At 33.3% G+C, this 12,979-nt stretch overlaps 1 protein-coding gene across 1 annotated transcript; it reads left to right on the forward strand.

The window, feature by feature from the left end:
* The first annotated feature begins 3,607 nt into the window (after positions 1-3,607).
* On the forward strand, positions 3,608-6,291 carry LOC127834005 (uncharacterized). The gene is made up of 3 exons (XM_052359545.1): positions 3,608-4,179; positions 4,778-4,950; positions 5,350-6,291. Exons 1-3 carry the CDS (start codon positions 3,628-3,630, stop codon positions 6,170-6,172), a joined length of 1,548 nt encoding a protein of 515 aa, XP_052215505.1. The 5' UTR covers positions 3,608-3,627; the 3' UTR covers positions 6,173-6,291.
* The last annotated feature ends 6,688 nt before the right edge of the window (positions 6,292-12,979 follow it).

The following is a 12,979-nucleotide window of genomic DNA, read 5'->3' on the forward strand; positions in this document are numbered from 1 at the left end:
TTACTATTATTTTAGCACAACATTTTAATAGTTCTATTCAAGTAACATCCTGAGAATCATCGAAAACATCCATCGATCGTTATAGCCTATGTGACATAGAGTGTTTAATTACTGCTGCGCCGTTTCGAAACTGTGTCATAAGAATTTCCAAGGATTGAATCGCTTTACATTGAATTCAAAGTTAATAAGAAAACTTGTTTGTTGTTAAATTGTAATGATTGTAAAATTCCATTACAAAACAACATATTTCGTATAAACGACTTTTTTCATCAAAGCATCGCATTTATAACATTAAAATACACATTTTAATTTACATAACAACGTAACACTTTGTTTCTTATTATTTGTTTAATTTTGGACAGCTTACTTGATGTCGTCCTCATCATGCAAGTATTTTTTTAACTCTTGCAATTTCTAAATCCCAAGTTTAACCGATTTTTTGATAAATGAAAAAATACAACTTCATATATACTTTTCTATTCGATATACATAATTGCCCTATAAAATGATATTGGAGGTCCACTTGCCCGAAATGAGCAGTATAATGTCAAATAAATCCCATTAATGAGACACTAATATGCTGGTTTGAAGACGTTTCATTTTATGGTCAGAATCTTTCTAAATGACATATTTTATTAATACTATTTTCCGCCATCAATTACAAATTCTCGGACAGCTTAAACCTAAATGTTTCACAACAGATAATACTTTTATTAAATTAATACTCTGGGAATCGTCCGGAAACATGCGTCGATCTTTTAACACTACATTTCATGGAGCGTTTAATTACTCTTATGCCGTCTCGAAACGGTGTCAACAGGGCTACCCGGGATTAAATCGCTTTACATGGAATTCCAAGTTAATGTATCACAATATTACGCAAGATATGTTGGTCGCCGTATTCACGTAAGTGAAAAACGCTTGAATGCAAAGCAGATGCGATTCAGACCCATTTATACGTACTTGTTTTTAGTAATGGTTTCTTATGTATGTTGCATATCTTTGCCTTGTTTACGCAAATTGACGTTAACATGATATTATATTTTTAGGCACTTACATACAGCGTGTCAGGGTCGACACTGCAAATCTCAGTTTTATTAGTATAATAATGAAGATTACAATCTTAAACAATACTTTCAGGGATTGTGAAAGGGGCCTTTTCACGTTTGGGTAAATTGACAAAATTGAAAAAAGTTGTTTGAGATTCGCAAACTTTCGTTTTAGTTATTATATTTGTAAGGAAACAGTAATATTAAACATTTACCATGCTCTAAAATAGCCATTATATGCATCTGTTGACGATTTAAAAACCCGAAAATTATAAAGCGTTGCAACGCGAAACGAATTTATAATTTGGAGAGTTCTGTTGTACTCTTTATATTTTGAGAAACTACGAGAATTGTTTATATTAAGAAAACATGCGTCTGGTATTGTATCCGGAAAGCTGGTCGAGTGCTCTAAGTGGTAGACTTTTTACTCTAGGACTCCAGGGGTCAGTGGTTCGAGTGCTGCGGTGGGTTACCTTTTTTTCTGTTTTAATTTTATTCTTGATTTTTTTACTGGAGCCTTTTATATCCAATGTTTACATTTATCAATATCAAGCATTTAATGAAAAACTTCAAAACATCCCAAAATCTGTGAACAGGCCTCTTTAATCTAAAAACGACCGGAATATTAATCCGAAAGTTCGAATAGAAGACAATTATCGATGCTGTATGCATGGAAATGCCATCAACAGCAACCCCAGCGCGTGCCATCGTATCAATTTTAATAAGCCACGCTTAATTCTCCAATACGATAGTGCACTATTAGTTTTGACTGCAAGTGAAAATTGTAACGTGCGAAGGCATAACGCATGATCCAATAACATTATTATTGAAAAACTCGTTTTTTGAAAGAAATACGAACTTTGTCGATCGGAATATATTCATACGCTGCTTTTAAATTTAGAACTGTCAAAATATATACAGACTTCAGCTGCACCAGGAAATGAGAAATATCACTATGTTACGTGAATTTTTGTGATTTCTGGCAACGACCAAATTGTCTGGCAACTAAAATTGGTCGAAAGCGAACAATTAACAACCAGACTGAGATTTGCACATCGTAGAAAGGACGAAAAGCTTATCGAAACACACAGTTCACTCGTGTAGGAAACAAATATACTAATACACGGGTCAAAATGTTGCAATCATCTACTTAATTCTTGAAAAATTTCCTAATTTGGTAAACACCTTAATGTCGGCTGACATAAGCTGACGCAAGGAAACAATTTTGCTAAAACTGTAGTCCTGATTAATGGCATTGGCTTATTCAATTGATTAATCAAGCTTAAATAGTCCATGTTGGTTTAAGAAATGCATCATTTGAAAACTTAATATGTGAAATGATGCTGTGCGGTCAATGCCAAACTATAGATCAGGTAAAAACAAACTACTGTCAGCGATTATCTCCCATGTTAATTGCGCGTTTCGCTTAACATCACACAAATATCTGAACGGATCTTAGAGGTTTATAAGGAATATGAACAGGACAGTTCTGCTATTAATCAGAATTACACAAGTTTTGTAAGCACACGCTTTACGCAATGAATAACGTTTTTCATTTTTGTACAACTTATCGACACCGTTCATGACAAAAACAAACACAATTACACACTTCTAACGCAGCCAACACGTGCATTGTTTAATCATTGAAATACAAACACCATTCATACAATTTTCAAAAAATCATTGATTGATTTTGATTGTAATGTCATTGTATGAAATACGAATATTGCCATTACAAAACCATTACATATATTATTTTGCTTTCTTACAGTCATTGTATAGTACAGAGTATACACCATTTGCAGCTATAAACTGAGTATTCATAATAACGGAACACAAAACAACTGCATTTATTTAATTACAATAATATATTCTGGTAAAATACTTGTGCCCCTTTTTTATCAAGATTGCTGACGATTTGATTTGATATCTCAACCTGTATGAACAATGTGCGCATGTAAAATATGCATTCATTCGCAAAAAAAACACAAATGCATGGGCTAAAAGTTTCCCTCCCCAGCTACCCATGTTGTTAACAAAAAACAACATGTAAAAAACATGTTCGTGTGTTTCAATACTTATATTTACATTTTATCCCATTTTCACCGCGACATTGACGGTATAACACGTTGTGGGATATACTTGTCTGTCTTCAACACTGTGGAATATACCTGTCGCGTGCACGGACTACTTTTCAAATGACGTCATGCGATATGCGCTAAAATTAGGTCGATATTGTTTGATTCATCGATCGACTTTTAAGGTCATCCATTCGAAGAAAATGTGCATATTTTGCAGAAAAAATATATATGACATATTCATCAAAAGAAATGTTGAAATAAAATATAAAATTACACGAATTTTGTTATGTTATATTTTATTTATATAAAAAAATACATTTTGTACGGCCCTGCTCAGTTTGTAGTAAAAAGTTGTCTGCTACAAAATTTATTGAAAAATAAATAAATAAGGATACACATTGAAATAAACAGGATTTGTAAGTAAAATGTCTGAAAACACATATGGCTTCAATATTGTTTGGGATGATTTAAGTGAAGAACAAGTTAAACCAGTTGAAATGACTTATGAACAGTTTAAAAACGAATTTGGTTTTGATGCAGCTGAAATTGTTGATGAGTTTACACCTTGTGCAGATCCCATGCTCAATAACTTAGCAGTTGGCCAACCTTTAATTAATGATCAAAGTTTTGAAACAAATGAAACTCCAAATTCCAGTCTTGAAAGTCCCTTGGTTCAAAATGAATTTAAAGACATAAATGTTTCTGATGTTCAACAATTCATCAAAAATGAAGAAAATAAAAACACGGCCAAAAAAACTTTGAACGACACCAACAAGTTCAAACGTTTCCTTGCATCGCGTGGCGAATACAGAGAAATGCACCATATTGAAGTTGATGTTCTTGACGACTACATTTCCACCTTCATATTATCACTTCAAAAATCCAATAGCACCGAGTATGAGCCCACTAGTATTCGAGGCATCCTTGGCAGTCTTGACAGAAAACTGAAGAGGCATCGTTTTCCATACTCGATAATGGCTGGCAGTGGGCCCCAATTTTCTCTGACTAGACAGACCTATAATGCCAAGAAAAAAAGCTTAAAGAAACAGGTAATCCATAATGCCATAAATGTTCAGACAAAAAATTGTGGGTACCCACACTCAAACTTCCAGGATTTTTTCCAATAAGCATTACAGTACTGTAGTCCAAGTAAAAAAGTAATATACCCTTACCCATCTGATTTTATTGTTTTTTAAGCCTTGAGCGAGAAAATATTAAATAACTAATAATAAACAACTGTGACAATTATGATCATTGTTTATGTTATAATAAAAATGCAGCAGTTGATGATGGGTACATTAAATGTAGCACATAATGTACAATTAAATAAATCAAAACAAAATGTGTATGTTATTTTTCTGTATTCATGTGTCAATTTATTCAAACAAAGCCCCCTTAAGATGTGTTAACATTCATTGTATTTTACCTATGTTTTTTCTTCTTTAATTAGGCACCCATAAAAGGTACCTTCGAAATAAAAAAAGATTAATTTTCCCAATTCCCAGATGAAAAATTCCCAAAAATTAAGATTAGCGTGCGGGTATGAAAAAATACAAATATTTTTTCAAAATAAACAAAGAGCTGTTTTACTGTTGTTGACCTTTAAAAAAAGAAGAAACAAACAAACAATAAAACTTTTTACATAAGGGTAAAGGGAACAGGCCATGTGAAGCAGCACCACTAACCGATGGAGAGCTTGAAGTCATGTGGCAGAAAGGTGTCCTTGGATCTCACAGCCCAACAGCGCTGGTGAACACTCTTTGGCTCAACAACTGTCTGCACTTTGGCCTAAGAGGCACTAAAGAGCAGTACAATCTGAGGTAATAAAGTTGAAGTTGTCCACAATCTGAAAAATGGAAAAATCATTTAAATAGCCATAAATAAAATAGTTATTAACATTATAAACCAGGTGTTGATTTGTTTTGATAACGTTTCAAGCACAAATATGCCATGCATTTGTTTGCAACACTTACATTTTCCTTAATTTACCCGCCATTTATAAACAAGAAATATGTTTAAAAAAATGAATTTACTATTTATAAACGCAATAATGGCCAAAATAATTTGTTTTTCACAACTAAAATCAAATTTTAGTACTTAAACTATTCTAGTTTTTCCCCATTGACACCAAACCTACCATATTGAGATGTTAGGGTCTTTTTTTTGCAAAATTGCAAACTGATGTTAATTTTTAACACAATTAATTGCAAATTATACAGATGGGGTGACATTACATTGAAAGCTGCTGTTGGTGGAACAGAATATTTGGACTATAACGAACGGCAGACAAAAACCAGAACGGGTGAAAATGTGGCAGATGTGCGAAGAGTGACACCTAAGATGTTTTCAACTGGAAAAAATGATTTGAGAAACCCTGTTGAAATTTATAAACTGTATTCGCAGAAGCGGCCCACTGGTTTTTCGGGACCCGAAGACCCTTTCTTTTTGGCACCGAACACAGTTTTTGGAAAAGATGCTTCCGGGACTAGTGGTGAGGGAGAGGTTACTTGGTTTATCAGACAAAGGGTTGGGATGAACAAAATGGGAAAAATGTTGAAAACAATGGCAAATGATGCTGGATTACAAGGGAACAAACGATTAACAAACCACTCTACCCGGAAACATCTAGTTCAAAAACTGAGGGAGCACAATGTCCCACCAACGGATATTATGGCAATAACTGGGCATAAAAATGTGCAGTCGATTATTAATTATTCTTGTGTCAGTGAAGAGCAACAAAAAAAATGCTCAAACATACTTGCCTGTCACACTCCACGTGCAAATAACATCAGCAGCTCTACCGCCTCTACATCTCGTATAGCCCATACTGCTACCTCTACCACAGACAGTTGTGATTCCTTCCCTCAAACGTCCAACTGCCCCGAGATGCAAAATGTCAATACACACCACAACCCGATCAGCTTCCAACAGCAATTTGCTAGCTCGCTTCAATCACAATTTTCCGGAGCAACATTTCACATTGCCAACTTCCATGTTCACAACTACTTTACTCGCAACGAACACGACAATACACATAAATAAATCCACAATGAACGAAACAGTGCCAAGCATCACATTTTTATTCATCTTGATTCCTCCACTTTTTTGAAAATGTGACTAGTAAAGGTCATTACCGCATATGTTACACGCGTGTTGCGCATTGCTCTATAATTAGAAATGTTCAATATCACTACGCATATGTATTACTAGTATATTTCATTTTTGTTAATTTTGAAGTGTTTTGTTATAGCAAGTTTTTTTGTTAAAGGTATTAAATTATTTGAAATATTCGTAAACAATAAATATTGTTGATATTTCTATTATCGTTTATTTCTTTACATAATTCTCGAACTATTTTTTTGAATTTTACAGGTGTTAGCAGTTCATAACAAACAAAAACAAACAATCGTTCGCTGTGTTTCATTGTTTTTGAAGTTTCCAAACATGCCACGTTTGTTTATTATTTATCTTGTTTAGTAAAACTTCGATGGGATAAATAGAATACTAGGATTAGCGTTGAATACAGAGAAGTTTATGTTGCTCGGCTCGAACACCGAAAGCGCTCGCCAAGGCTCGCGCTCCCGGCGTTCTAAGCCTCGCAACATAAACTTCTCTGTATTCAACGCTAACCTAGTATTCTCTATGTGCATGTATTCAGCTTAAAGTTTAAATGACTTTCTTACAATATCAATCGTATTCTTTAACTTGTGCACGCTGATGTTTTAATATATTGAGGCAATGCATACATAAAGTGCCAGAGAACAATCCTATATACTAAAGCTATGGTATGACATTGTTCAAATGAACTAAACACACTAAACGTGTAAATTATAATATGTTATTTACAATGAACTGATGAGCTGCGCCCTATTTGTGTCTTTTGCAAATAATGCCCATTTAGTTACTATGACACTCAACTGGCGGCAATGAACAGTATCAGATTGACACATAACGTAGTTTGATTAACAGCTAGTGAATGGTATATTACGGTTTCGACATACGTATTCAGCAGTTCCTCCACGACGAGTGCATATCTTTAAGTACCCTACATAAACTTCCAGTTTCTCCAAGATTGGCTAAGAATTTTACTGTAAAACAGGTTGTACAGTAGATTAACCTAGTTGTAGTTATTTGATACATATGATATTCGATATCCTTGGGTTCTCAGGAGAAATAAAAGTATACTTATATACGTATTACATACATTGTTTGCCAAATTATTGCTTAATCCGCAATATACAGGCACATGCGTTTACATTCTAGACAAATATGGGTATTCTCGTTTGTATAGGAATTTAACCTGGTTTTGTAGTTATTGCTACATGTAAGTCATGTTATAAGAGTGCGCACACTTAAGTTATCAGGCATATAGTGTGATTCAACTGTAAGCGATGCATTTCCAATACATGAACGCGTTATATATCGTTATAAACCACACGTTTACCTAATCGTTAAACGATATTATAGAGCAAAGATATATGATGTTACAGATCAATATAAGGTATGTGCAAAAGACTTGTACACTTTATGGGTATGATTTGAATACATGACAACCACGATGACGTTGTTGAAAGAGAATGCGTTAGTAATGGTTCAACCATTTCGTCATGTTCAGTAGGATAATTAAGAGTTATAAGCAATAATGCATAATTGCAGCCGTACATTTGTTTGGCTATTTATAAATATAAGGTCCGATTTTGCCAAGAACAAAGGGAAAAGACATATTGTCTTTATTCAAATCGGTATAACAATTAAATACCGTTATCCCTGTATATGTGTTTATTGTGTTGTGTGCAAGATTGGCATAATGTGCTGTTGCCTTCTAAAAACGGCCAATGCTTTCTATAAAATCAAAAAACAATTGCTTCGGCTTTCAAACGTTTCACTGTAAATTCCTACTTTTAAGTCCCTGTCTACCAAAAATACTGTAATGCATGCTAAAATTGAATCTATTTTAACAAACAAACACTACATACATTTTAGTGAAAACTTTTTTGTTTTTAAGTTAAACTAGTATACTTTATGTTCGAAATCGCGCTGTTAGACTTAAAAATTACTCCTAGTAATGTTTATGGCGTTTCATTTTTCAGCACAATCAAACACTGTTAATTGGAATCATGTTCAAATTTCCAAATACTTGAAGCGCAATTATGCGTCATTTAACTCATTAACATCAAAGCTCGCGTGACGTAGCAAATAACATGTTTCATGTATATATCCTGTAATTTCATGTTTCAAACCCGTTTAGCCTTGAAATTTTACCTCTTTGTATTTGATTTTAGGGCTTAAACTAAATCTTATTTAAACTGCAGTTGACATCGTCGTTGTGATCATGGACCTAGTTCCTAAATGATGACGTGTCTCAAACTAATATCGATGAGCCATAGTCTTCTTCATTAAACGCACAGAAATAACGCAAACAACCATGATAAGTACTTGCACATAACCGCGATTAAGTATCGTGAAATTTCATAATGTTCATTGCAAACATAATTTTATCGGCAAATGACATGTTATATAAATAAATAATAAAAACAGCACTGTCTGATGGTGATTGAATCTATAACATACGCATGTAGTCTGGATGTTGCACACAATCGCCATAACGCAAATCAAATCCCTCATATGCTTGCCCATTTTGATTTGAGATTCCGTTGGCAAATATGTTCCGCTGACATTTAATTTAAATCTAAGTATGTGATTCAAAACGTTTGTAGCCAATATACGACTGATTTGGAATGCAACAAATGAGAGAGACAAATTATACATTTCATATACAAATGCAATCAAGTGAGTCAAATGCTTTGCATTTACATGATACCAATTAAAAAACAATCGGACGTTTTAAATTTTAAAAGAAATTACCAAACCATCTTTGTTAAGTACAGTGTAACATCTAAGAGCATACATTATATTCATATGTTTGGAAGCTTTCAGCGCATACCCCCTCTCTATTCACTCATGCTTCGGAAAGCACCCTACTTTGAGTATGTTGTTGGGAGCGGTTAAATATTAATTGCATCATTCTGAAGTTAAACATGCAACTTGAAAATAATTATTCAAAAACCTTGTCTGAACCTGCCATTGTCTTTCTAGCTTAGAGTCCGTTTCATTTTACGAAATATACTGTAACACTTGCTAATATCATTACAGTCGGAGTACAAGCGATGCATGCTGTTGATTTATCTTTCAAATAGTGTTAAACCCCTGATGCACGGTGATTAAAACAATTAAAAACTACATTCCACAGTCGAAATTCGTGATGTTCACAACGGTTCAAATAGCCCCAAAAACTAACAAAGATTAAAAAACATAGAAAGTTTATAGTGCATTATAGCTAACATTGCAAACATGTAAAAAGTATATTATTTTTAACTACACACTTATAAAACATCTTTCGAAAATGATAACAATATATACATATAAATTAAATACATTTTAGTACAGATCCATGTCTGCTATATGTTAGTTTTTTAAAGTGGGTTTCCATAAAATGGTGTTTATATTTAAGACAACACTTAGAATTAATATTTAAGACTAGTTTTTTATAGTTTTGTCTAGTATATAATGATATGAATTGTACTTACCGGTTTCGCATGTTCATTTTTGGAAACTATCGCATTCAATTGCTTGCTGCCTTGGACCCACATTCCTTTAACACAAGATACACGGATAATTCATACAAAAAAACGCATGAATTCACTATACGTATGTATTCCGTAGCACATATATGTTGATAATGATAACCTATTCTTAATTTAATCGATTTATATACATAACTAAGAAACTTTGATCTATTATGAAATAACCGCATGCAACAAACATCACCTAATTTTCGTTTTAATTTTCTTTAATTTAACTTACACCTGATTATAAAAAAGTAAAACATTTTAATTACAAGCTAAAATAACATTCTCCGTTTTGTGACAAACATTAAAGTATCACTGATTAATTATCATACCAATTTAGTTTAATTGATTAATGCTTTGCCATTTTAATAATTGTTAGTTGTATATAAGACCTTTCACACCTATTACAAACATTCATATAACCTGTGAAAAACACCGACCTCAAGTGTAAAAGAGCCATTAAATGTGACAACCGTATATTCAGATTATTAAAAAGGACATAATTATTATTAGTTTTACTTATTAACTTCTTATAAACTACTGATAATATTACATCCTTCATCTATTTCTATATATTTTTTCGAGGCGTGCGAGTTGACTTCGAAAAGTGCGAGTTGACCAGAAATGCCGTGCGAGTTGATCAAAAAACGTGCGAGTTGACTACCATGCGAGTTGACATAGGTACGAGTTGACCGGCACCCTTTTGTCTCTGTATGAACCCGTTCATTGAGGCATTTTAAACGGGTATTTTATGCCAAATGTGGGACCACATAAATAGTTGACGAATTGATATTTTAACTTCTTTTATTCAGAAAATAATGCGTTATTAGCAACCAAAAGACAAATATTTGCACGGGCTCTCAATCGGACAAGACCTATATGTTCTGAAGTAATAAGGCGAAAACCTATTACTGAGATTTGCTTTATCAGTAGAATGCAAGCTTGTCTGAGCAACACTGTCAAAATTGATTCTTATGAAACACTTCAAGAAGTGAAATCACAGAGAACGAGACGAATATCTTGTTTGAAAGCCAGAAATATATTCCTTAATATAAGAAGTCGCGACTGATAGCACTAATTACGTATTAAACTGTGACACAAAACTGCATCAAAGTGTCACTGCGGCCTCATGACAATACCGCTGTCTTCAGCTCAATAACAAAACCAATATGAATTCAACTAATTAATAACATTATATTTTTCACTTCAGTGCAACCAATGCTTGATAAGTTTACATTGAGATATAATAACAAGACAAGACTAACGCGTACACACCAAAATAAACTGATAGACTATTATGTATATTTAGTTGACACATACATTTACAGTCTACTACATTATTTCTCGAGATTTTCATATAAGCATGTTCATCACTGCTGACATATATTGAATTCATTCAAATAGAAAGTATCATCCATACGTTGTTAATCAACAAACACCCGCGGTTATATTGCCAATAATATCCATAAACATGTGTTTGTGTTATTATTAAACGCCTTGGGAAGGATGTCGATATTTCGAGGGCATTTTCAGGTCTTAACATCTCTACAAAGGAATTGATTTGATGTGTGTATGTACTTTATTTCTCCAGCCTCGTAGAGCTATTTGGCTGTTACTCGTGTGCTATTTAACCATTAAGTTTATAATTGAATTAAATAAAAAAACAATTATCTTTCTAATTCTGTTTAATTTAAATACAATTTCTGGAAGTTTGACGTTGATTCTCTTGTATGTATCAGTGATTTTGTTTAGGCTTAGTGTAAAAAAAGTTCAATTAAAAACCCAAATACAGTGCACTGCACAAACGGTTTTGTAAAGGCTCTAACAATATTATAATGTTTAATTTATTGCAATTTATTGTGTTTTGTATTGTAAAGATAATATGCCGCTTGTAAAATGTAGCATATTAATAAGTTGAAAAAATACTGGAAGCCAACTCAACTAATTTGGAATCTTCTAGTTGCATGATCAAATTAAACTGTAAATACAAGATACTATACGAGCTTCAAATAATTGCCGAAGACGATGAATTATGTTGGAATACATTTACTAGACATGTTATTGTTATTGACATCACTGAAAATGAATTGCTGTCTTGAAATAAATTCGTAATTCATTATTTTACTTCGAATAGTATAAATATAAAAGGTTCGGTGATCTTATATCTTAAGGAACAAAATGCATCAATGACATATCGCTTGATTTTACGCGTAGTATCGTCTTTCTCGAACGTATTAACCTACTCGAAAGTTACTTGTTACCTTAATTATCACATTTGGTTTCCTTTGGGGCATATTTTGTGACCGTCAGTTCTCAGTTGTGAAGGCAGCGACATCTAAAAAAGACCCGCTAGCTACAATTATTTTGTAACATGAAACCTGTAGGATAATAGGGGAATGAAATCGGAAGCAAGTCAAGCCGATCTTAATTTAAACCGGTAATTCGTCACTCGGTAGACTTTTACGAATACATGTACTATCGTTTGAATTTGTGAGGTTTCATTTTTAAAACTTGAAAACATCTGTGATTTTGTTCAATGGCCTATTTCCAAAATTGCGCATGTCGTATTTTCAATTCTAATTGTGCATGTTGTTTGGTAGAAACGTGTTTTTACTGAGTTTATCGTTCATGTTAATAGGTCTTATCAGGAATTGGTCTCGGCATGTCCTATTGGATGCGTTTTCCCGTTTTTAACGAGTTTTGAGATGAATTGGCGAGACCCACGTTGAATTTGGCTAAGAAACAGACCTAACTTATGTCAAATACTATAAAATCAATTAATAATGTACTTTATTTGTTATAAAGTGCATTCCTACGAAAGATCACGCATATGTTTGCAAATGGATTGGTGGCCAAACCGGTATGGTATGGAGACATTTGTCATCTTTGCAAAAGTATACAAACACATATTTGTTTAACATAGTAATAAACACCACTTTTTTATTCGCAAATTGATTATTGGAATCAAACTCTGTCAACTTGCGCTGAATTTAAAAAAGAAAACTATTTCCGTTGCCTGCTACCATTTAAACATCACCAGAAAAAGGTCAGTGGCATTGTAATCCAGCTTTTACACACTATTACGTTTATTTTCGTCGTTTCTCAACTTATCGATTTAATATACGAAATCTTGCTGCTTGTGTTTCTTGACAAATGGTCCTCTTGGGGACATGTTCTGTCATCGGCTTTTGTCAAGTCATAATTTTCTCGAATTCCAGAT

The sequence above is a fragment of the Dreissena polymorpha genome, chromosome 6 (assembly GCF_020536995.1).
Source record: "Dreissena polymorpha isolate Duluth1 chromosome 6, UMN_Dpol_1.0, whole genome shotgun sequence".
NCBI lineage: Eukaryota > Metazoa > Mollusca > Bivalvia > Myida > Dreissenidae > Dreissena > Dreissena polymorpha.